This window comes from Gopherus evgoodei, chromosome 2 (assembly GCF_007399415.2).
Source record: "Gopherus evgoodei ecotype Sinaloan lineage chromosome 2, rGopEvg1_v1.p, whole genome shotgun sequence".
NCBI classification, from domain to species: Eukaryota; Metazoa; Chordata; order Testudines; family Testudinidae; genus Gopherus; species Gopherus evgoodei.
In genome coordinates, this window is record NC_044323.1 from 156,819,678 (window position 1) to 156,845,398 (window position 25,721).

General features: G+C 40.8%; 1 protein-coding gene across 2 annotated transcripts in view; it reads right to left on the reverse strand.

Annotated features, from left to right (window-relative positions):
• LOC115646330 (zinc metalloproteinase-disintegrin-like NaMP) overlaps positions 1–23,633 on the reverse strand; it is a 43,347-nt gene extending 19,714 nt beyond the window's left edge. The window contains exons 1-9 of one of the 2 annotated variants that reach the window (XM_030552035.1): positions 23,484–23,633; positions 15,671–15,783; positions 14,447–14,523; positions 12,222–12,300; positions 10,139–10,215; positions 8,786–8,978; positions 7,396–7,458; positions 2,920–2,991; positions 964–1,133 (exon numbers count right to left, since the gene is read on the reverse strand). In XM_030552035.1, the coding sequence (XP_030407895.1) occupies positions 964–1,133; positions 2,920–2,991; positions 7,396–7,458; positions 8,786–8,978; positions 10,139–10,215; positions 12,222–12,300; positions 14,447–14,523; positions 15,671–15,783; positions 23,484–23,535 (896 nt within the window). In that variant the 5' untranslated portion in view covers positions 23,536–23,633. The remainder of the gene's footprint in view (positions 1–963; positions 1,134–2,919; positions 2,992–7,395; positions 7,459–8,785; positions 8,979–10,138; positions 10,216–12,221; positions 12,301–14,446; positions 14,524–15,670; positions 15,784–23,483) is intronic. The other variant, XM_030552036.1, reaches the window with a different exon arrangement.
• Positions 23,634–25,721: the final 2,088 nt, after the last annotated feature.

A 25,721-nucleotide genomic window follows, 5' to 3' on the forward strand; every position in this document is an offset into this window, starting at 1 on the left:
CACGGTCCCCTTAGTCAGAACCAGTGTGACAGGGGAGAGATTTTCAAGGGCACAAATACTTAGGAGCCTGACTCTCATTGGCCTTCAGTGGGATTTAGGCACTTATCTGTCATTTGTGCCCTTGGCTCTCTCCCTGAGGGTCACAAATACGACACTGCAGCTGAATAATCCTGAATTTTGGATCTGAATCCCAACTTTGTAGCTCAGATATATATTTATATTGGCTCCAGTTCAGTAAAGCACTTAAGCACAGGTTCAGTTTCTGCAAAACTAGATTTATCAAAGCATTTAAATATTTGATTAAATTTATCCTGATTCAGCAAACCACTTAAGTACATTTTTAATGCCTGGTATGTGCTTAAGTTCCACTGATATCAATGGGACATTAGCATATGCTTAAATGTAAACATGTGCTTTGATAAACCAGGCCCAGTTGGCTCATGCCAGAATACTGAATTGGGCACCTCTCCGAAGTTTGGATTCAGATCAGAATCTGGGTCTGAGCCCTGTATTTCAGGCCCAGATAGCTAAATAAACAGCTGCAAAATTCATATCCAGCTCCTCATTTGGATATTAAACTTCCCCCCTCCAAAATGCATGGGTGCTTGACTCCATCTCCATTCATTTTATTTGCATTTATACCAACACTTTGCATTGTACCACATTTTATAGTGTTCCTGTTTTGCCGGAGCTCAGACTAGATGAACATAACAATCTCTTTTGCCCTTAAAAACCTATAGGTGAAATGCTAGCCCCGTTGAAGTCAATGGCAAAACTCCTGTTGACTTCAATGGGGCCAGGGCTTCACCCTATCGATCTGTGAATATTACAACCCACTGTTTGAAATGACAAAACTAGGACCCTTATAAACTGCACCTCTGGTTATCTTTTGTAAACAAATTTCTGGGTACAAATTCTTCTAGCATATTTGGAAATACAAGAGGAAAAGGACATCATACGTACGTGAGTAACTGGGCATTGTCATTCTTCTTCCGTTTCAGCAGGTCCGTTTGACGCCATGTTGAGAATTTGTCCAGCGTGGTGCCGGCTGAAGAATTCACAGTAAATGGATCCCCAGCTGACCAGATTTCTAGACCAATCAAAGCCACATGAATGTTTATGGCTTTATAAACCTGTCGTAAGGAGAGATCATGGACAGAAGAATTAAGAAGTAAGTGAATAACGTAGTTGAAGTCGACGTACTTAGATCGACTTACTGTGGTGTCTTCACCATGGTGAGTTGACTGCTGCCACTCCCCTGTCGACTCTGCTTGCCCTCCTCTTGCGGCACTGGAGTACAGGAGTCGACGGGAGAGGGCTCGGGGATTGAGTTATCGCATCTAAACTACTGGATCGATTTGCTGCCGGCTGATCCGGCGTGTAGTGTAGACATACCCTAAGTAACTTATAATTTTTTCAGATAGCAGGGACTTATTCTGATAACATGTGATCATTTCTAAAACTAAATGAACTTTTCTGAATTCTGAAATTCCAATGAAGTTTTGAAACTTTAAAAAAAAAAGGCAAAAAATATGATTTTTCTTAATTCCGCCTCTTTCCCCTTCCCCGCCCCCAATTTTTGGACCATCTGAAGAAACTGTCAAAATAAGTCCCATTTTGAAATTGTAGCAGCATATTTAAAGAAATTACAAACTTAAGAGAGGAAAAAATGTGGAAATTTTTTACACCTTCTTTTTAATGAACTCTAATCAGTTCTTTGTAACAATTGCTAAGACCTGCTGATGCTGTAAAACCTTCCTTAAAATATCTGATTTAGTTATATAATTATTTCTCCCTCACTTCTGAACGTATAGCATGGGATATTATGGACATGTGGCATACAGTCGGGACTAGATCTCTAGCTGCTGTGCTAGTAAGGCTCCTTTACCCTCTAAGGGTATGTCCAGACTACCCGCCGGATCGGCGGGTAGTGATCAATCTATTGGGAATCGATATATCACATCTCATCTCATCTAGACGCAATATATAGATCCCCGAACGCGCTCCCGTCGACTCTGGAACTCTGCCAGGGCGAGCAGCAGAAGTAGAATCAACGGGGAAGCCGTGGCCATCGATCCCGCGCCTTGAGGATGGGAGGTAAGTCGAAATAAGATACATTGACTTCAGCTACGCTATTCCCATAGCTGAAGTTGCGTATCTTACATCGAGACCCCCTTATCCCCCTACAGTGTAGACCAGGCCTTAGAGCAGTATAATACATCGGGCATTAACGTAAATGAGAATCAGGCACATGGAGTTGAATTGGATTGATTTATCATATGTTTAAAGTTAAGCACATGCATAAGCATTTGGAGGATTGGAGCCTAACTGTATAAAAATGCAATCTATAAGAATCTTGGCATAGAGTTTCCTCTTAAGGAAGAATTTTCTTTGAAAATTTGATGGAAATTGTAAGGTTTTGTGAAGAGCTGGTCTTTTAATTTAAAAAAAAAAGACCTTTGTAGTGTTTATTATAATTTTGCCTTTTACATGAGCATGGATTGCCACTGACTTGACCTTGTGTAGGAAGTTGCTTGAGTGCAAAGATGGTGTAAACCACTATGTTGATTTGGCAGCGTTTCATACCCACTTTTCACTGCTGTGAATAAAATGTGCAAGGCATGGGGCAGTAAAGAATCAGATCCAGTGTCGACAGTTGTTTTCAGCCAAACCATTGTGGACTGTGAGGAAAAAATTCATTAGTTTGATATCATGGTTCTGCTGCTTTTATAGATGTGAAGGCACAGATTCTCCTTTCATTTTTTCCATCTGATTCTTTATTTCTGCTTTATTCACTTTCATAAATGCCAGCAGATCCAATTTTCTTCATTCTTTTCTAGGTGTAATTATAGAAACCTCCCAAGACTGCAAAACTTAATTAATTATGTAGCATTTTTACTTAATAATAACAGGGCTTACCATGTTGATGTAATTGATTATTTCAAAAACCCGTGTTCTTATACTCTCCATGTTGCGGTTGTACTTCCTATACTGCAAAAATAAATATGAAAGCATCAGTAACAAGATAAGGGAAAAAAATAAAACGACGATTGGGGAAAGAAGACCTGAAACATTTCAAATAAAAATGCACCACAAATTAGTGGTCTTTGTTAAAGTGAAACGAAGGTATTAGTATAGCAACTGATCTCAGTTTACTATTTATCGCCTGTTTATATCATATTGTATATTTCAAATCGCTCACATTGTATGATATTCAGCCCTTGCGCAGAGAGAGCACAAGGCCAACTGAAGTCCCCCACCTTATGCTCTATTTTATGCATCTAAGTGAGACTTCAGTGATGCACAGGGCCGGTGCAAGGATGTTTCGCACACTAGGCGAAACTTCCACCTTGCACCCTCCCCCACCCTGAGGTGCCCCCCGCCCCACGGCAGCTCCCCCCTCTTCCCTGAGGCACCCCCCTTGTGGCAGCTCCACACCCTCCACTCTGAGGCATCCCCCCTGCCCCAGGTCACCCCTGCTCCGAGCACGAGCACCCCGAGCACGCCGTGGCTGCTTCACTTCTCCCGCCTCCCAGGCTTGCGGCATCAATCAGTTTAGGTGTCGCAAGCCTGGGAGGTGGGAGAAGTGAAGCAGCCACGGAGTGCTCAGGGAGGAGGAGGAGCAGGGGTGAGCTGGGGCGGGGAGTTCCCCTGTGTGCCACCCCCCACTTTACTTGCTGCAGGCTGCCCTCCCTGTGCTCCTCTGCACCAGCTCCTTCTGCCTAAATGCCAGCAGCATCTGGGGCGGCCGAAGATCCGGCGCTGCGGTTGCTGCCGAATAAAATGATGCCCCCCCAAATCCTAGTGCCCTAGGCGACTGCCTAGGTCACCTAAATGGTTGCACCAGCCCTGGTGGTGCATAGACCTTGTATTGCCTGTCTGCACAGTAGTGAATTTCACCCCTTAGTCATTGAGAAGTGAATAGCTATTTGAGAGCAGATGGTGATGTTAAGAACATAAGAGCTGTCATACTGCGTCAGACCATGGTTCATCTTGTCAAGGTAGGGTAACCAGATATCCCAATTTTATAAGGACAGTCCTGATTTTGGGGTCTTTTTCTGATATAGGCTCCTATTACCCCCCACCCTCATCCCAATTTTTCACACTTGCTATCTGGTCACCCTATGTCCAGGACCCTGTCTCCAACAGTGGCCTGTAGCAGAGCTTCAGTGGGAGTGTACAAAACAAGGCAATTATGCAGTGATCCAGCTGTGTCTTCAACTCCCAGTTTCTGGCAGTTATAGGTTTATCGTCACTCTGAGCCTGGGGTTATGTCTCTGACCATCTTGGCTAATAACCATTGATGGACCCATCTGCCAGGAACTTATCCAGTTCTTTGTTGAATCCAGTTATACTTTTGGCCATCACAACATCCCATGGCAGCGAGTTCCACAGGGTAAATGTTCATTTTGTGGAAAAAATACTTCATCTCAGTTTTATTAAACCTGCTGCCTATTCATTTAATCAGGTTACCCCTAGTTTTTGTGTCATGTGAAAGAGTAAACAGCACTTTTCCATTCACTTTTTTCGCACCATTCCTGATTTTGTAGACCTCAATCATATTCCCCCGTATTTGTCTCTTTTCTACGTACAGCTACACATTGCACTATAGGTACTGTAGCCCGCAACACCTACTGTACTGCAATCACAATAGTGTAGGTTGAGAATTCAAGGCTCAGGGACTAGGCCCCGAATCCTGTCCCCCTATTCTTGTTTTTCTTTGTCAAATAACAGCCGTTCTAGATATTAAGCCAGGTCTTCAGCTGATGTAAATCTGCATAGTGCCATTGAAATCAATACTGAGTTACACCAGCTATGGTTCTGACCTATTATTTTTAATGCACAGTGCCTAGAGACTGGATGACCAGCACCTGTAAATATCTAATGTTACGTCAACACTGAAGCTGGGAGCGAGTCTCCCAGCCCAGGCAGACAGAATAGTGCTAGTGGAGTTTGAGCTGAATATCGGTGTGGTTTGGACTGCATCTTAGGCTCTCAAGCCTAGGCGGCCTGGTGGGCTTACCCTGAGGGGCCTGCAAACACTTACTATCAGGTGTAGCATTACCATAAGTGTTTATTAATATTAAATCATTGGCACTAGTTCTCATAATAAACACGAAGGGCTTGATTCAAAGCCCATTAAAGTCAGTGGAAAGACTTTCCTTGATTTCAATAGGTTTTGGATTAGGCTTTACATCTGGTAGTGTTTTTGTATGCTAAAATAGAAGGTGCACAACCCAGACCTGATTCTGATCACAACCGAAATCCACTTTTCACCACTGATTTCAGTTGATTTAAATCCTGATTGACACAAGTGCAAGTGAGGAAGAATCGGATTTGTAGAGTGCCAGAGGATGCTGTACAAAAGTGACAAAGTAGCCTAAACTCATACAGATCTGAGTTTCTTCCTGTCCTTTTAGGGTCTGGTTTACGTTAAAGCCCCTTTACACTGTTCGGACAGAATAAGGAGCCTTAGAATAGGTGTAAAGTAAAGTTCCACTCACTCTAAGGCCTCTTTTCACTGTGGTGTAAAGAGGCTGTAGTACAAATGAGGCCCTTAGAATCTAAAAAAAAAAAAGGTAATAGCAGGTTTTATGAAAATTAGTTTAAAAGAGATTGCTCCTGGGCTGATGTCAAGTTTCTGCCTTTGGAAAATATTTAAGGCTGAGTAAACTTCCCCCTGAAAACTGGGACATATGATGGAAGTGTCATACTTTCACAACACCAAATATAGTAATGTTCTTAGAAAATATGCTGATAGGGGAAAAAAATGACGACGATTTGGAAAAAAAAATTGTTCTAGTTTTTGTTCATTATTTTTCATGCCAAGATGATTCGCCTTTCCTGGTACTGCGCTGTTTTAGTTAATGGAAACACATTCATTTGTGATGTAACTTCCAAGTGTTGGGTCCAGTGGATGAGAGGAGCATGAATCAGTAAGCATGAAAGTGTCTATCAGAAATATGATCAGCTGTGGACATGATCCTGCAAACACAGGTTGCTTAACTTTAAGCCCATTGGTTACAATTGAGACTACTCTTGTGCTTGAAGTTTAGCACGTATTTGTTTGCAGGATCAGGACCTTTTTATAATATCCATATTTTACCTACACAGCAGGTTGTGTAACTGATCAGCTGCAATAGCTCAGTGGTTTGAGCATTGGTCTGCTAAACCTAGGGTTGTGAGTTCAATCCATGAGAGGGCCACTTGGGGCAAAATCAGTACTTGGTCCTGCTAGTGAAGGCAGGGGGCTGGACTCGATGACCCTTAAGGGTCAGGGTCCCTTCTAGTTCTAGGAGATAGGTATATCTCCATTAATTTAATTTATTTAGTTACGATTCTCTTGTATTCAAAATCTCCGTCTTTATTTGCAAACCTCTCCTGGCTCATAAACACTTTTGGTGGCCATAATTCTCTCTGCTCCTCTCCACATTCCCTCTGGTCAGGTGGGCCCCAAATCCTTGAAATGCTGCTGAAAATACTTGTTAAAGGTATTGGGGACAAGATGGTGGTCAAGATCACACAGCCAATGAGCTGATCCTACACGCTATTCTGCACATGTGGACCCCTGCGCTTCTGCAGAGTCCCACTGAGGTAGATGGGGGTTCCACCTGGGCACAGTGATTCGCTTGTGTGAAGCAGCTTGTGGGATCAGGGTCAAAGTGTGTCCACATTGAGGGTGACAGCCACCTGCTACTACCAGTTAGCTCATATGATATCCTGTCCTGAGCCTCTTAAAGGCACAGAACAGAACCTGCAGCCCAGGGGGACAGAGAAGACTATAGTGGCTAAGTCACCTTTGGGTTCTGCCTGCTCCAGGATGCCTGATATAATGTAGATAGCCCTGGGGGTCTATCTCAGTTATGGCAACCTTGTCTGGGATTCTGTAGCCCTGCCCCAGCACGCCCCATAAGCCAGGGCTTAAGAAGGATCTTCAGAGGACAGCTTTACAACTGTCTTTCTCAGTGCCTGCTCTAAGGGAATCCTCCCATAGCTGGAACTGGGGATTTTAGGTTTCCTTTACTCCATTATGGCTCTTTTATGTGGTGCAACTGGGGAAGGCATGTGGGATAGGCTCTCACACTAGTTGCAGGGCAACAGAGAACCAGGCCATACACGTATATTGTCATACAAAAAATGTCAGTATGTCGACAAACATTTTCCAATCAGTCTTACTTGAGATCCAAATTTGGCTGTCCATTGTGAATTTCAAATCTTCATAGGACAGGATCTTCCTTGCTCAAAGTTGGCTTAACACTGCCCGCCGCTGAAGTCAAGGATAATACTCCCATTTGTCTCAATGGGAGCACAGTTAGACCAGTGCTGAGTGCTTTGAAAAATCAAATCCATAGTTGTTGTAAAGGTAAAGTGAAAAATGTTTGTCTGAATACTCACCGCAGCATTGTCTACAACTATGTAGACTTCAACATACTTCTTTGCTTTCAGGTATTCCTGTTTCTAAGAAAAACATTTTGCAAAAGATGGTTAGGACCTGTTCTGATCTGCCCCCTTTAGATTCAAGAAGAATATTTTATAATCATATAATCTCTCTCTCTAAATTACTGAGAGTGGAAATGCTGTCATCCCCATTTTACACTTCAGAAGCTCAGGGTCAGATTTTCAAAGGTATTTAGGTGCCTAATGATGCAGACAGGCACCTAGTAGAATTTACAGAAGCACCTAAGTCAGTTAGGTGCATAACTTCCATTGATATTGTTTGGCACCTAAGTCGCATTGACTAAGCCTAAATACCTTTGTAAATCTAGCCTATAGTTCTTTTTTTAATTTAAATTAATTAAATTTTGGCCTTAGATCAATGCGCAACTTGTATTGACCAATAATATTCAAAACTATAGTGGGTGAACTCAATCCATTGATTCCCCATTGGCAATTGCATGCTTGTATCTGCAGCTAGAATTTGTCTTTATTTGTGTTTAAAGCTGCCTGCTACTATGTTAATTAACACTATGCAAAACTAATGGAAGATAAATTGCGTTCCCTTCAGCTATGTACAGGATTCAACAGCTTGAGTCACATTTCAGATCTGTGAGTTCATATTAAAAATGTATACCTGTCAAGGCCACATTTTCAAAATGCCTCCAAAAATGTGTGTGCAAAATGTGCATTTACAGATGCAATATTTGCACATTAAATTTGGGCTGTTTCAGGTGTAATTTGGATGGATGTGTGCATTTTTCATGCACAGGGACTGATTCTGATGTAAAGGAGCTGTAACTGAGGATCAGGCCCATGGTTACAGAAGCTGACTTTAGGATTGTATCTGTACTGATTTAAACTAAATTAACTGAAAACGGATAATATTTTCCTCCCTTTCTGAGCTGTGACTCCCAATTAAAACAACAAGTTATACAGTGTAGCATCCTGCATGGAACTTGGAGGGAGAAGCATAGGTTGCAGGAGAGAAGCATTCAGAGCAGGCACCAGGAGTCAGTCTGTGTACACAGGGCTAGAATGCTAGTCACAGTTGCAGAATCTCTGTAAATAGGTGCTTTAATGAAGAACCTATTTAGTTTTGCAAGATGTAATTCTCTCATGGAGTTACCCAGCACATACAACATGAAACACGGATTGCCTCTATTCCAGCAATAGCATGGTGAATCCCTCACTACACCTAAGATCCTGTCTCACATTGCCCTTCTAGGTAGGAATAACTGATTGATTATTTTCAAAATATGGAGTAATTCACCCCTTTATGCCTGAATCACAAAAACTAATTCTCAGAAATGTTCTTAGTGATTTAGTTTATCTTCAGGTTGATACTCACTTCCAGACTGGTGCTGGATCTAGAGGACTTTTTGATAGGATCTTCTGATTCCCAGGTAGTGTTGGTTACGCCACAAGTTTTTGGGCCTTCAACATCTTCCAGGTTTTCATATTTAAAGACTGCATGTTCCTCACTGTCTGTGAGCTTCAGGGGTTGGATAAGGTATCGTTGACCATGGGTCTTGAAATATCCTCTGTGAAACATTTTTTTAAACCCCTCAGATCAGAATGAAGGTGAGATCTTTGAGAATCCATAGGATTTTATCAGAATAATGACGACTCACGTTTGTGGAGTACTTTTCTTCCCTAGTATAAGGATCACACTACACACTGGTATAATGGTACATAGTAGAATTTTAACAGCCCTCAAATACAGTACACAACAGGAAGTAAAAAATGCCATGAGAAACTGAAATTCTAGGGGAAATTAGTTTAGAAAAGTAAAACTACTCAAACTGGAATTAAGCCAGTGGAACAGAATTCTGTTCATGACTTTTATACAGATGAGCCCTGACCAGAAAATGGAATTTTGATTCCATGGGAAATTTGATATTTTGGCGTTTGTGTTCATCCTAATTCAAGAAGAAAAGATTAAAATTGTGCAGAACTTTTCATTTCAATGTTTTAATTGGAAATGTCAAAATGTTTTGTTTTGACATTTGTGATCAAAACAAAATGTTTTCACATTCCGATATCAGAAGATTTCATTTCTGTGTGTTAACCTGAAACAAAACATTCTGACAGAGAATTTTGCTGAAATCAGTCTTTTTCCCCAGAAGATTTCTGTGTGGATGAAACCCCATTTTCTGATGGAACAATATTCCTTTTAAAATTGTTTGACTAATGTTCCCAGCCCTTCAAATTGAATAGAATCTTAAATGGTTACAAAAGGACAGATTTTTGAATTGATTATCTCATGCAAAAGACTGGATCTCCATCAACACAGTTCTACCTAACACCATATTCAAGCACTGGTTTATCACGTCCTGCTGAATTATCAACATACCTTCCTACAGCACATCAGTGTTCCTTTAGTTTCCTATCTAGTATTAGAACCAGAGTGAAAATATGCAGTTGCACCCCCTCCAAACAATTGCTGACACCCTCTGGGTTTTTCTTTCTTTTTCTCTTTTCTTTATAAACAGTTTTCTTCAGGAGATCTGTAGGATAACTATTCAGACCCATTCTCATAGTGATTTTACCCTTATAAAGCTAAACTTTTGAGATCTTACTGATTCATAGCACTGGCTGCAACTGTGACTGTAAATAAAGAGCAAGGGAACAAAAAGTCTTGTAGATTAAAAAGTACATTCATGTATAATTTCACCATGAAGACTATTAGCTACAATCTTACTTCAAACCACTGCAGGCACTGATGCTTGCTTCTGAGTCATTATCATTTTGGATGTGACCGTCGTAAAAACAGTGGTCCTGTCAGGAAGCAATGATAAATTGTCATATTGGGCCAGATCTTCAGCTGGTGTGAACTGGCTTAGCTCCAATTACATCTGTAGCATTGTGTCATATTACATTATTGGTGGATATGTCCCATTTGGAGATGATTTTTCTCTGAATATTGTAGTTTTTGTTTTCTATCAAATCTGAGTTACGGTTCTCTGGTCAGAAAGGAGACTGGTACCCTCTCCACCATTTACTTTAATTGCCTATGCTTTCAAAAGGAAATTATGACCTGTTGTACCTCCTGCTTGAAATGGAAATGGAGGGTGACAATTCCCAGGTCAGTTACAGCAGCTCTGTTGTTGGTCTGTTGGCACAAAGGTGACCTAACTTTGGCAAGTCTAACCAGCACAGGCTTTCCCCTCCGTAGAAGAATCTTCCAGTGGATTACAGCTGCCAAGTTTATTTGCCTTCTGTTGCCTGATTCAGCAAAGCACTTTTTCATGTACTTAACTTTAAACATGTGTTTCTCATGTTCTCAAAGTTAAGCATGTGCTTAAATGTGGAATAGGGTAGGATTACCCCTGTATTTAAAGTTAAGCACATGCTTAAGTGCTTTGCAGAATCAGGGGTTATGTTCTTTCAGTATGACGCCAATGCAGGAAACCTCTTAATTGTGTGCTTAACTTGAATATGATTAAGTCCTGTCAAGTCCCATTGAAGTTAAGAATATGCTTAAAAGTGAACATATGTTTGAGGATAAAATTTTCAGATGTCCAGGTGATTTAAGAACCTAAATTCCATTAGAGCCAAGTGGGTTCAACGGGATGTCTAAGTCACTTGGGTGCTTTTGAAAATGTTACCCTAACTACTTTCTTGAATACAAGCTTGTGAAATGGCATTTAAACCCACATACAAATGTACTTTTCATTGCTCATGGATGCTGGCTTTCACATTACGGTTTAACAACCATTCATCTCGATATGTCAGCTTCTTTACAATGAAAGAGGCATTGACGAAAGGAACATTATTAGAGAAAATAATAAACAATTGCTGTACACTTCATGCTGATGCAAGGTACGCTGAAAAATGTTTAACCACAGAGCAGTATGAGCAAAGCTGGAATTCCTCATCATACAGCGTATCAGATGTCCGTGCAGCATGCCTTGTTTGGAATAATCTTTAACCAAATGCAAACTTCCATTTGGTGAGAGAAATAAATAGAAAAATGAGGCATGGCCTCTGTAATATTAAGAAGAGGAATCCTGAAGTCCTTACACAGATTTTACCCATCCAAATTTCTATTGTTACTCTTGCCTTCTCCAGGACAAAGAATATTTATTTCTGCATTTCAAATTGTAATTGTTAAAAAAATACAATGAACAATGGCTTAAAATAGGGGAGTTTTATAGTTCAGTGGGTTAAGACCCACAGACATACAGTTAATTAAAAAAAAAAACTTGTACAGTGACTGCCTTTGTGCTTATAACTGAGTAACTGATTGGTCACGGTCCAAGGAAGCCATCTGGTATAACCTGTAATACATTTTAATGCATCTGCTATGTGGGTGGGAGGCAGGGTAAGTGTGTGAGTGAAGGTGTGTTTATCTGAGTTCATGATCTCACTGAGATTGGGCTCGTTAAATGAATAACTTTGCTCCTTCTGTGAAACTAAGTTATGCATACAGAGCCATAGAATGTTTAGTCTCAATGGGCCCTATTCCCTTTCCTCTGGGAATTCTAGCAGGTTGGGAGATGTGTTCAAAAGCTATAGACATGAAAAATGTTTTCTTTGTTATAAAGAAAGCTATGGTTCGGATTCTCAAGTGGTGTAAATCAGTGCAGTTCCATTGAGGTCAAGAAACACAACCTCATTCACTCATTCATGAAAGCGAGTGAAGCTATGTCAGTTTATACGAGCTTAGGATCTGGACCTATATGTTCCATTAAAGAGTGGATTGTGCTGTTGCTAATATGCCAGTGAATCCCCCATGGAACACCATGTGATTACAGATTTGTAGAAGAGCCTTCGTATGTTACCTTGATCTGAGGACTTGTTGTCACTTCTCGACCCTCATGTGAGTAATGAGTTTCAGAGTAGTCCTTGGCAAATAGATCCCTGGAAAGAATACAATGGGCCTGTTATTCCAGCTAATAATGATGCTGGAGTAATCAAGGGAAGAAGTAATTACATAATGAGCTTCAAACTATTTTTTAAACACTAGTATGCACAGTGTTGTTATTTTTAACATCAAAAGACTAGAGAATTAAGACCGCTGAACAGTTAGGCCTCTTCACAACCCTTATCCAAACAAAGAGACTTCTAAAGTCAAACCAAAGCCTATTAATTGTATTAATATAAAATAACTTCCTGAGAGTACAAGACTATACCATTTTTAAATACATACACGGGCCTCATTCTTTCTTGGGCTACTACACCTTGGGTAGTCATTTGTGCCAGTTTGAAGTGAGCGTGAAACGCTACTATTCTGATGTATTAGTGCTTTCCACCCACTTTGACTAACATGCAGAGCAATGGAAGATCTGGCTCATCTATGTACAACACACACACATATATAGAGATTGATCAATACTTTCCATTATTACCCTCTGTTTTCAGTTATTTATAACTTTGTCAAACTCCCCGTGGGGATGAAATTGTCCATACTTGGTTCGTAGTTGAGGCTGATTTTTTTTTTTTTACTGTAAGTCTATCTACATTTAGAAAGACATACATGTAAGTGTAGATACAGAAATAGTAAAACACTAAACATGTGGACATGATATCCCTGGAATACGTTCTTTTAATTCAGCAACCACTGAATACACTGCATTCATTTTGCATTCTGACTTGCTTGCATGCACACTGATCACCAGTGGCTCAATCTTGCAAGTTTCTGAGCACTCTGGTCCCAGACCACAAAAGCACTGAACAGATGCTTAATTTAAAGCAACCAGAGCAGTCCCACAGAAGTCAGTCATGAATTGGAGCCCAGTTCACTTCAGCTAGTACTAATGTTCCAAACCTCTATGAGCAATTCGATGGATCACCATATTTTTAAAGAAAGGAAGCTAACACCAAAAGGCTTCCCAGTTCCTCTTCCTCTGCTCCCTTCAAATAGTTTGATTAGCTTAAAACAGAGACTAATATTTATTTGTTTCTAATTCTATTTCTATTTCTGATACATTTAATATAAACCGATTGCCACTTTAAGGAATAGTTACACAATCTTTAAAAACACGCCACTTAAAACGTACCTAAAATGACACAACATCAAACATAAAGAATTCAAAAGACACACCCAGCCAATGCAAAATAACGATTACACGTTATTTCATGTTTGCTCTGTATGGTCCGATAGTGTTCTGATATTCTCTGTTTTGTATTATAGCCTCTTCTCTATGTACCTTGCATATACTATATGTATAGACTAAACTCATTAGGCCAGGATGTGTTTCTTATTTTGCAATATTAATTCAGAACCCAGTAAGATTTAGAAGTCTGATCACTTGTGAAATGTCAGGATGACTTCTTCTTATTACTATTATAATATTTTCCAGTGTGAGAGCACCTACACACTCGCAAACAGGAATCAAAGCTCCACTGCATTAGGAAAAGAACAAACATAACACAAAGACAACCCCTGATGCACAAATTTTATAATCTAGGATTTAGACAATAAACAACAGGTTAATTAAGACTAATAACTAGGAGTGAGAGAGCAAAGTTAACAGTAAAGGCAGGTATGATTTCATAAATGGGCACTAATAGTCTGTCTGTCTACCTATCACATTTTTATGATTTATTCCTTATGAGGATCTCAGGATTCTTCATAAATGTGAATACACAATATCCCTGAAAGTCAGTCAGTATTATTATTGCCTATTTACATATAGGGAAACTGAGGCATGGACAGGTGATCACAAGTCATGTTCGCTGCAGCCAAGGTTTTCAAATCCAACAGAAAGCAGCAGGAGCTGGAGGAATGTCATTACAATAACAGCAAATGTCATATATCTGTTTCGGAGTTGTGGCATGCTAGCCAGGTTCTGCTATAGTGCCGCTGATTCTATTCTATTCTGTTAAAGCTCTTATTTTGCTGCCATCACTATGATATCTAAGAGTTAAAATTTCAAATACACCCATCTCTTAGGACCCTAAGTCCCATTTACTTTTAGAAACTGTATCCTGAGTGCTTTATAGTACCTTTTTCCAGTGACCTGAATGATAGTGATAATGTTATAAGAAAAGAAATTGAACTTACTTATTTTTTTCTAGATGAAGTATCACTTTCTCACCGTTGACTTTAATTTCATATTGCATCCTGTCATCATATCTTGCCTGCAAATATTTGAGTGTTATAATGTTGATAGCAATAAGCACGAGCCTCACTGTGAATTTACTGGTCTTGAGACCACCAACTCCCCCACGACAATAAACTCGCTGGCAGTTCTAGACTAAGCATCAGTTTTTAAATGACGTTAATAAATTGAACTCTAAAATCTAAAGTCTGCTCTCAAAGGTACACGTACAGCTCTGCTGACTTCCATAGGAGACTCTACTTCGCTTAAGACCCAGTTCTGGAAAGCACTTGAGCACATACTTAACTTGAAGCATGTGAATAATCCTATCCCTATTCATCCAAGCATCTAAGCATGATCTTAACTTTAAGCATTTGAATTGTTTTAGCTGAACTCAGTGGTATGTTATATCCCTTTCCCCTACCCTTTGTCTGTCTTTTCTATTTAGATTGTAAACTTTTCAGGGCAGGAACCATCTACTACTCAGTTTATTCAGTGCCTAACACAATAGGCACTTGGTGGATCACTAGGCACTATCTCAATAATAGTAATAATTATTAAAGTGCTTAAAATTAAGCATGTGCTTATGCTCTCCTGTGTTGGGGCCTTTATTCATAGATCTCAGGACAGCAAGTCTTGCTGCCCCATTTGACAGATGGAGAAAGAGAGGCCAAGAGAAGTCAAGTGACTTACTCTACATCCCCCAGCAGGCTGGTGGCAGAGCTAGGAGTAGAACTCTGTCCAGAACCCTACCCACTGATTTGTTCCACCGCCACCCAAAGGTAGATTGGAGGATGTGGCTCTGCTGCATATTTTGGATCTAAAATACAACACCTCAGAATGCTAGGTGCTTCTGCTCTACTGTTTTCCACTATCCACCGAGCTCTACTTTTGAGCAAAAAGTGCCACTAATGCCAACTAATGAGTTGGTTTACACTGTGAATAAACGTATCATCATGAACTAGGAGGAGACTCACCAATCACATTTAGACTTTGCCACCTACTTTTACTGTGTGACTATCATGGCCTGCCCTTGCAGGGGAATGGATTCAATAGTCTAGTTATTCTGTTCCATTAGTATGATCTGATGTCTGGATCTAACTTGTCTTGAAAGTTAAGTACACTCTGACCCAAAACAAAACTATCCCATTCCCATGTTAACAAATAAAAAATGCCTCCTTTATTACCCCTTTGTTGGGATTTTGATTTCCTGCTACATCTCTTTTATGTAACGTGTGTAGTTTGTGTGGATATACCACTTTGTAGTCCTTCACCCCAGGTAATTCCCTTTGTGCAGTTCCTAAAGGAAACAAAAAGATTTGTCAAAACAAATATATTTATTTTTTAAATTCCATAGATTCTAAATGCTGTATCATTTTATTTAATTTTCATGCATTTCATAGAATTGTATTTTAGCACTGCACAATTTTTATATCAACACGTTGGGCAAGATTTTCAAAATGTCACCTTTACTTTTGCATTCGCTGTTTTGCAACTGATGCAGGTGAGTTCAGGTGGTTCTGTAGAGTTAATGATCACCAGACTCTATTACAGAAAGTCGTGTAAATTAACAAAGAATTCCTCCTGTATGGTAGGTAAGTAAGTTTACCGTATTCATGGGTAGTTGGGACTGGGAGCAATCTCAGATTAATTCTTTAGAGATATTTTCAACTAGTCTTTTCACAGAAATAGTTCCAGTTAATCCTCCTCCTGTAGCATGTTTCACCTATTATATCTTATTGGGCGTGATTATCCGCATGTGATAGTTGAAATTTTTTTCTCTTTTCTGTTTTTTATTGTTGCCTTTTTCTCTCCTTTTGTTCAGTCCTCTCCTGCTCCCTGCTCCTGCTTTTATTTGGGGTTTTATATAGGAGTATGGAATATGTTTAGTTCCTTATGAGAACACTTCATACCAGCTGTTTTGTGATCAATATAGTCGTGTACAAGGACGTTTGTAGGAGAAAGAGTGGTTCATAGATTTTAAAGCCAGAAGGGACCATTACAATCAGCTAATCTGGCTTCCTGCATAATACAGTCCAAGTAATGCTGGCCACAGGAAGGAACTGTAAGAGATGGCAGGAGTGATATCAGACTCTTAGACTGAGGGTGTGCCCATCATGGTTGATTGGATTCATAGTCTGTGTTTGTGGTTAGCCCCTCAGCTGCTGCTAGAATATCCAGGGGTAGCAACAGCCATATTGGCTTTTTTCTCATCTTCAGCCGGCCATGAGGTTACAGCTATCTCTTCTGGAAGCAGAATTGGTGACCACTATGTTTCCTTAGAACTGAGCTTCCATATTGCATTCCTCATGCAGAAACTATACCCAGTCCATAGCACAAGCAGTTGGACGCCACATGGTGCTGAATCCAAATGCAACACTCGATTGTGCGGCCAAAATTTTCAAAAGTGACTAGTGATTTTTTTGGTGGCTTGGACTCTGAGTGTCCAATCTGCAACAACTTTAGAGGGCTTAATTTTCATTAAGGGCTAAGCAGACGTGCTCTGAAAATCAGGCCCTGCTAAAACATCTGTCTCAAGTTGGGCATTGGAAAAATTGGACACTAGTCTCTTTTGAAAATTTATCCAGAACTCGTTAATAGCCTGGGCTGAGCCTGGGCTGAGACTGCACCTTTCATGTGTGAGACAGGTATTTTTATTAGCCCTATTTTGTAGGCATAGAAAGGATAAGTAAGTTGCATAGCGAGTCAGTGGCCGAGCTGAGAATAAACCCCAAGCGGCTAGATGGCTAGGCATGTGATCTAACCATTTTTCTCTGCCCCTCCTCACTTGAGTAAGTTGGAAAATTTCCATCAAAATGTCCTTTTTTCCTATGGAAAATGGCTTGTAAATGAAACATAATTTTTTGCCAAAAAAGTTCTGGTTTTGTCCAAAAAAAGAGGGTTTTCACTGAAAACCTGAAAAACTGAATCTTTGTATGCCAAAATCAGAAAAATTTCAGAGGGAACTATCATAGGGAAAAAATACATTTCACAGACCTCATACAGGTACTTGCATACTAGAAGTATCAGATGGTAGAATATGGATATTTTATCCAGCAAAGCGTATGTATTAGTATGGCCATGGGATTGGACCAATCTCATTAATTAACTCCTCTTGAGGCTATTTAAATGCATTCACACAAAAGCACTGTAGATATCCAAGACCAGAGTGAGATAAATGCCAAAAGGCCCTGAGGCTATGAAACTTTGATAATGACTGACTGACCGCACACTTCACTGTGAACAGATGTGCACAGCACTAATCATCATGCCAGAATACAAGAAAACCACTTAGGTAACCAGGGAGCCTCATGGTTAGTCAGTACACCAGCATGTGCACATTTTGCAATACCCAGTAGTTGTCTCCTGTGGCATTATTGCGTGGGAGAGCTGCAGTCTGTATTAAGGGTCAGATTGTACCTTGATAGGCACCTGCCCACACTGGGGGCATTTCAGAGCTTCATCAACTCAGTGTTAGCTTGAGGGTGGATAGTTCTTTGGGGCAGGTGCATCTGGCTATCACAGGGGCTGGTGAGTAGGTGTGGGTGGGGATTGTGTTAAGAAAGGTGCAGCAAGCTACCCTTCTCCCCTCCCGCTTTCCCCTCAAACAGTGCATCTGGCCATCTTCACTGGTGGGTGTGCAGATGGGAGCAGGATCATAGCTCTTTTGGGGTGGATTACAACCAGATGGATGATAGCAAGGAGTTGACCATGAGCTGAGGAGGGCCTGGGGGTTTCAATTGTACCTTCTCTGTGCAAAGCCAGCTCCTCATTCCTTCTCTTGCTTCCCTTGTGCTATCATGATCTGGCCCTAGTCATGTTGCCAGTGCTGTTTTGCCAGTGTGTCTCTTCTGTCCTACCTAAAGAGCAAAATTCTCCTCTCAGGGCTCTCAAATCTCTATTGGGTATAATGCTGAGCTTAGGGTGGGAGAGCGAATTGCATTTCAGATGGGCATTGTAGATTTGGCTGTGGGAGCTTAGCCCTTCTTAAATTATTAGCTAAGCCTGTAGCTCTGGCTAGATGTGATTTTGCTTCTAGATCCCTCTGTTACACTTGACAAACTCAGACCTCGGAGCAGTGCACAGAAGAAAGTCTGGGACAGAGCATCTGTTTCAAGGCGCATGAATGGTTTTTGAAAAAATCTGACCTATTTCATGTTAACAGGATAATTTGTGATTGTTTCCGAATGGGAGGAATATAAATAGAATTTCCGCTCAGGCTGCAGAGGATATGTGGCACCTGTGTGTCTTTTATATACTAGTGCCAGCTAATATCTGTTTACTCTAAATATTATTCCATCATGCTGTACACTGGCCTCTGCTGAGTAACCCCATGATCTTAACCATGGGCACACTCCTTCAACCTTCTGTACAACCCCTTTATTGCATTATATCGGAGGCCCCAATGCAAGAAAGCACTTAGGCCCATACTTCACTGTAAGTCCAATGGGACTTAAGCACATGCTTAAGTGTTGTCCTAAATAGAAATGCTTTCTTGAATCCGGGTCTAACTTAGTTTTTAATCTCTTTGCAGCAGAGAACTTGTATATATTAGGTAGCATCTAGCATAGCATTAGGTACGATTAGCATATTACCTAATAGCTGTAACAGACCAGTTGCACAGGGGTCTTCCAAGATAGTTCTTTCAGAAGAATTTGATTGTTCTGGATTGCTACTGATTCTTCTGTGATGTTGATCATTACTAGACATATATGTGGGTATATACATGAGTCCATCTATCTTCCTATTCCAGGTGGCTGCTGTGCATCTGTTACTCCTGTATTATTTCCATCTACCATGATCTCCCCTTCAACAAGCTTTGAGATAGCAGAAGCTATATGACTTATGCACTGGACCAGTGGTTCTCAAATTGTGGGTCAGGACCCCAAACTGGGTCGAGACCCCATTTTAATGGGGTCGCCAAGGCTGGTATTAGACTTGCTGGAGCCAGGGCCAAAGTCTGAGCCCAACCACGCAGGGCCGAAGCCTGAGTGCTTCAGCCCTGGGTGGCGGGGCTCAGGTTACAGGCCCCCTGTGGTGGCTGAAGCCTTGGGCTTTGCCCACCTCAGGGTGGCAGGGCTCGGGCTTTGGACCCCTTTCCTGGGGTCCAGTTGTAATTTTTGTTGTCACAAGGGGTTGCAGTGCAATAAAGTTTGAGAACCCCTGGTCTAAACTATTCCAGAGAAGATCTAGCTTTGTGTCCTCTGGACACTATTCTGTATCCGCAGAACAAACAGCTCAGCTAAAACTGCTGACATTTATTCACATTATGAGGCAATCAGAAATAGTCGCACAATGGGAGGGAAGGCCCTTTTATCGTTCCCAGCAGAAAGAGGATGCATCTGGCCCCAGAGTGTTCTGGGCCAATGGGCAATATGTCTCGTAGTTTTTGTATTGCTGCTGCTAGAAGCAGCTGCCAGGCTGAGAAAATATTTGGTAGCCAAAAATGTTCTCTTGTGCTGCCTTCTGAGCAGTATTAGCCATTGCGTTGAAAAGTGATCTGAATGTAAATGGCTGTACAGTGCTCACTACATCAGGTATGGAACAATGACTAGAACTGGTACCACTGAGGTTCAGCCTATCCTAGCTGCTGGATCTGGATCAGAGTATTATGGTTACTCTGCATCTGTTAGATCTCCATATCCCTATAGCTTCTTTATCACCAATCCAGAACTGAGTCATTAAATATTCTCTAATATCTATGGTAACCGCTGCTCTCGTTTTCCAAGCTGCTCTTGTTCCCTCATCCTCTAATCCAGCGGTTCTCAAACTGTGGGTCAGGACCCCAAAGTGGATCACGACCCCATTTTAATGGGGTCATCAAATTTGGAGTTAGACTGTCTGGGGCCCGGGACTGAAGCCCAAGCCCAAATCCCACTGCCTGGGGTCAGACTTCGGCTTCAGCTGTGGGAGGCGGGGCTCAGGTTACAAGCCCCAAGCCTGGGTATGAAGCCCTGGGGTTTCAGCTTTGGCCCCCCACTTGGGTGGGCTCATGCTTCAGTCCCCGCTCCCGTAGTAATTTTTGTTGTCAGAATGGGGTTGAAGTGCAATGAAGTTTGAGAACCCCTGCCCTGGACTACAGCCACTCTCCTGTTTTGGACAGATCACACCCATTGTGGATCATACACTAGTACCAGTGTGATGTGGTGTGCAAGCTCTTGATATCCCTGTCTGGAGCATGGAGCCACGTCCAGAATCCATTAGGATCGCTAGAGTGAGAGGGCAGAAGTAGAAGTATGTGCAGAAGTAGAATCTGAGGTTGGGACTCCTGGGTCCAAATTGGAATGAAAACCAAAAAAATTCAAAGTTTCCCCCAAAATTATTCGGGGGGAGGGGGGAAGACAGACATTGTTTTGGGCCATTCAAAGCATTTCATTGTGTTAAAGTTGAAATGTTTTCTTCTGATTTTTGACTTTTTAAAATGTTATGCTGTATCATAATTTATAATATAAACTAAAATATATTTTGTAATGAAAAGTCATTTCAATGCATACCTTCAAAATGCTTTGTTCTGAAAAGGTCAAAACACTTCATTTCAACTTTTGTTTTTAAAAAAGGGAAACTTCGTTAAAATTGACACATTCCCATGGAAAGTTTCTATTTCAATGACATTTTTGACCTGCTGTGGCTGGTGGCATTTGAAACGGACTGGGCAAAGCACTGGAAAATGTGCTGGAGGTAGGGAACATACATGTACGTGATGGAGGTAGCAGGAGAGACATCTTAGATGACCCAAATGGCCTTTTTCCATCTCCCCTTGTGCACGTGGATATGTTGTATGTCTGTCTGTATAGTAGTGAAGTATGTGGTAGAGGTATTGTGGTAGTGAAGAGCTTACTAAGCCCACGTCCAGACTACCCCACCGTATCGGCGGGTTAAAATCGATTGCTCGGGGATCGATATATCGCGTCTAGTCTAGACGCGATATATCGATCCCCGAGCGCGCTTACATCGATTCCGGAACTCCATCAAGCCGAACGGAGTTCCGGAATCGACACGGAGAGCCGCAGACATCGATCCCGCGCCGTCTGGACGGGTGAGTAATTCGATCTTAGATATTCGACTTCAGCTACGTTATTCACGTGGCTGAAGTTGCGTATCTAAGATCGATTTTCCTCCCCTAGTCTGGACGAGGCCTTAGGGTAAGAAGTGTTTTTCAACTTCTGCATATGAAGAACATCAGTGTATCACGATCTGATTTTCAGAGGTTCTCGCACATGTGACTTCCCTGGAAAGTGTTCAGAGTCCCTGAAAATCAGATTCTGTCCTATGAGACATCACAAGGCCTATGTACCACATAAGCCTCCTTTAATCCTGTTGCATGGGGGTGAATTTCACCCTAAGGGACAAATTTTCATGGGTTCAGCACCTACATTTGGGACTAGAATTTCAAAAATAGGTCAGCTCCTATTTTAATCACATAAATAAATGCCAGGTTTTCCTAAGCACTCAGGACCCAGCATCTCCCATTGTGACACTTGTAGATAGATTTTCAAAAGAGCTCAGCACCCAACGAATGTTACTTTCTATGGGTCTGATTTTGCAGCTACTCCATTTGAGAAGTAGTTCCTTATGTAAATAGTTTGAGTGAAATCAATGGGTCTCTTCAGTGAATAATGTGAGTGAGCACTAATCAGAGAGTATGAGTTCCTGAAACAGCCCCTTGCTTGGCTTTGACTAGAATAGGAAAAATGATTGAGTGTTGTTACTAAAATCAACCTAACCAAAATTTCCTATTGCAGATTCAGGGTAATGCCTTTAGCTTGATTTTTAGGAAGTCAGATTACAGCCTTGGTAGCTCAAGTTAGGTTGGGTTTAGCTAGGTAGCCTGATCTAAACCTGACCTTTTCTCTAGTCAAGACAAGCCTTACAGTTTAATACCTTTGGTATGTATTTCATATGAGGATTTTTAGCTACAAGATTCTGGGTATGTTAAGTAGGCAGTTATATTTTGTTCTGTTTCTAATAGTTTTCCTAGAGTCAGTTCTTCAGAGTGAATGTACGGTCATCTTGTTTTGCTTCAGGCATGATTTTAACTCAGTTTTTTCTGAGCAAGAAATGGATTCTGGATCTGTTACAACAGGTAAAAAATTGGTGATAAGGCATAAATAAATACCTCAATTTCCCAACCATCTTAAATCAGGAATTAACACCACTAGTTAGCGTGGATCTACATATAAAAATTAAATCTCTTTGACCAAGATATATAAAGTCTCAAGGGGAAGATTTTCAGAACTCTTCTCAAGAAAATGCATATAATTCCATACACAAATGTGTTTAAATCTGTGCATAATATGGTGTGTGAACTGAAGACAATTACATGTCCAAGTGACCATGAATTGCATGTGCAAATGTGTGTATATTTGTGCATGTCGTGGGCTGAAAATCTGCTCCAGATTCAAATAGCAAGCAAGCAAGAATAGACTCAAAAACTTATGTATGGCACCTTATATAGAATACAGTTAAATACTTATACGTACTTAATATTGGGAAGGACTTAATATATAATTATTTAATCATATCCTGGGTGATCTCAGGATATTATCCTGGTGCTGCATAAATATACGTTTATCATTCTATTTCAATTGCAAGTAGATGACTGTTCATTTAATTCCAATAAAAAAATTATAATTCAAATGTTGAAAAAGCAACAAATTAGCCAACTTGAATAAATTCTCTCACAATTGTCAAAAAATGGCTTTCTCACTTCCTCAGAACAAACTTGTTCCAAGGCTTGACTCAGTCGGGTAACTATTTCTTTACTAATCTGCCTTTCTTGAGAATTTTAGTGATTACTTTTTAACTTTGGTAGTGAAACAAAAACCTCTATTTTCAGCAATGCCATTGTCTTCAAGTGACTTCATTTGGTGTGAGTACAACAAATGCAACCATGGTTCTTCAGTATCAGCCACCTGTTGCCAATTAAAAGCTCACAAAAGCTATAGAAACTTATCAGTCACTGTACTTAGCAGCGATTTGATAAAAGGAGAAAAAACTTACCTCGGTGTTGAGAAAGGAGCAAAACTGTAGAAATCAGAAGTACTTTAATCATGTCAGCTAAGCCTGGAAAGCGGTCTCCTTGCTTTGAGAAAGACTGGCCTCTAGCTTCTTCCTACTTTAACCTGCCCTGCCTTCTGCAGTGAAGGAGGGAGACTGGGTCCTTCGGCTTTATTCTTGTTCCTACATGAGGAAGTGTTTACTAAAGGTGTTGCACAATTTTCAAGTTACAGCAATGCCACTGCAGGCGGAAGTTGCTGCCAGTTAGTTGGTGTCAAGTGAATTGTGATCTATTGATTGCTTCTTTCAAATGATTTCACAGAGCTGCTGCCTATTGCCAAAGGGACTGGAGTTGTCCGAAGGCTCTTTTTGTTTAGCCTGGCTGGTAGAAAATAGACATGGCTGCTTACAATGCAGGGGGCTTTTCTTTCTGTGCCATTAGAGTTGGGATTATATGTATGTTCATGCCTTTTACATGTAAATACAGGGTTAGGGAAGAGAGAATCAGAGACTGCGGAATGTTGAGCACCTTATACTTCCATGGAGATTTAAAGATATGCAATGGATTTCAGCACCACAAAGGTTTCAGGTCCTGACTTATCACCATTAAATCAATGTGAATTTCAGTTTGTGCTGATTAACATTTAACTTGTAAGGCAGGGTAGGGCTCTGAGCAATGAGTAAGGGGAAAGTAATGGCCAGTCCGCGAATCATTTCTATTTTTTAAACACTACACTCATGTCCCCTCCCCCATGACGCCTTCATTAGTGATGTTCACTTTGGGCTGATGATGTAGATTCATAATTACAGAGAAGTGAAAATGGAATTCATGAAATCAATAATGAGAACAACCCAGAAGTCAAAAATCTAGAGGGGAAGAAACAAGTAAGTTTCTACAACTTAGACCTTGCCTATACTACAAAGTTGTACTTCTTTAACTATACCAGTGCAACTAAAGCAGTATAAACCCGCTAGATTGGAAGCAGTTAGGTGAATAAAGGGGCTTTATGCCAGTTTAGCACTGAGAAGGTTAATATCTATGTTGGTATAAGCCATCTTGATAGGATATAACCCTGTCCACACTCGATTTTTTCCCCCCTGCTATACTATATCGGCAAAAATTCTATTTCCTAACAGAAGTAGTTATACCAGAAAAACTTTCAAGTGAAGACCAGGCCTTACTTAGGTGTTTAAACATAGTTTTAGGTGTCTATTTCAAAGCATCCCCATTTCGAAATATTGGTATTAACCTCCATGTTTTTCAGTTTTAACCCTTTGGTTAAAACAATTTGATAACATGTATTTAATCTACAGGGTGCAGTGAGAGTTAGGGGTCTGTCTGTCTGTCAGTCAGTCAGTCAATATTGTAGGTCTCAATACGTTGAGCTTTCATGAATAGTTTAGATTCACAAGGGTTAGTAAGACAAGTCCAAGGCTGATTGCAATATGTGAATCTATCAGTAGAGGTAGCAATTTAATAAGAACTGATTCCAAGATAAGGGCCCAATTCTCTATTGCCTGATACTTTTTTGTAGTCATTATACTAAGCTAAAGCTATTGCAAAGTGGGTGTAAAACTCCACCAAATTAGAATGGTAGCATTTTGAAATCACTTTGCATTTACTTTGCACTAGTGTAAATGACTACATAGAGTGCAGGGCAGTAGAGAATCTAGCCCAAGCTTTGGCACGGTGACAGTGGTTTTTTTTACAAAGTGTCACGAATGTAAAATTCTTCCTCACAGGAGATCATGTGGGCCAAACACCCTATCTGGGACCTGGTCCTGCTTTGGGATCTGCTAGTGCAGACCCTGTGGCTTATGAAGAGACCCACTGGCTTCAAGTGAAGTCTGTGCTAATAGAATCTGCCACAGAATTGAGGCCTAAAAGAGTTGAACTGCACATATTTGTACCCAATATCTTTGTTCCCTTTTCATAGAGGTTTAAAAAACATTATTTAATTAAGCCTCCCAACACCCTATGCAGTGTGTTCTTTTCCCAGATGGGTAACACGGAGGCATTTAATTGAGGGAAATTAAGTGAGTTGCCCAAGGGCACACAGTGGCAGAACATGGAAGAAAACACGTGGAACAGGCCTGATCTCCAGTACTGGTGACTAGGTCTTTGCCCCTCCTATATTCAAAGAATGGAATCCAGGCATTTTGACAAGCCACAATTGTATTCTTAGGTTATTATTGATGCCAATGATAATCTCTAATTCTATTTGTTTCTGCTGATGTGAC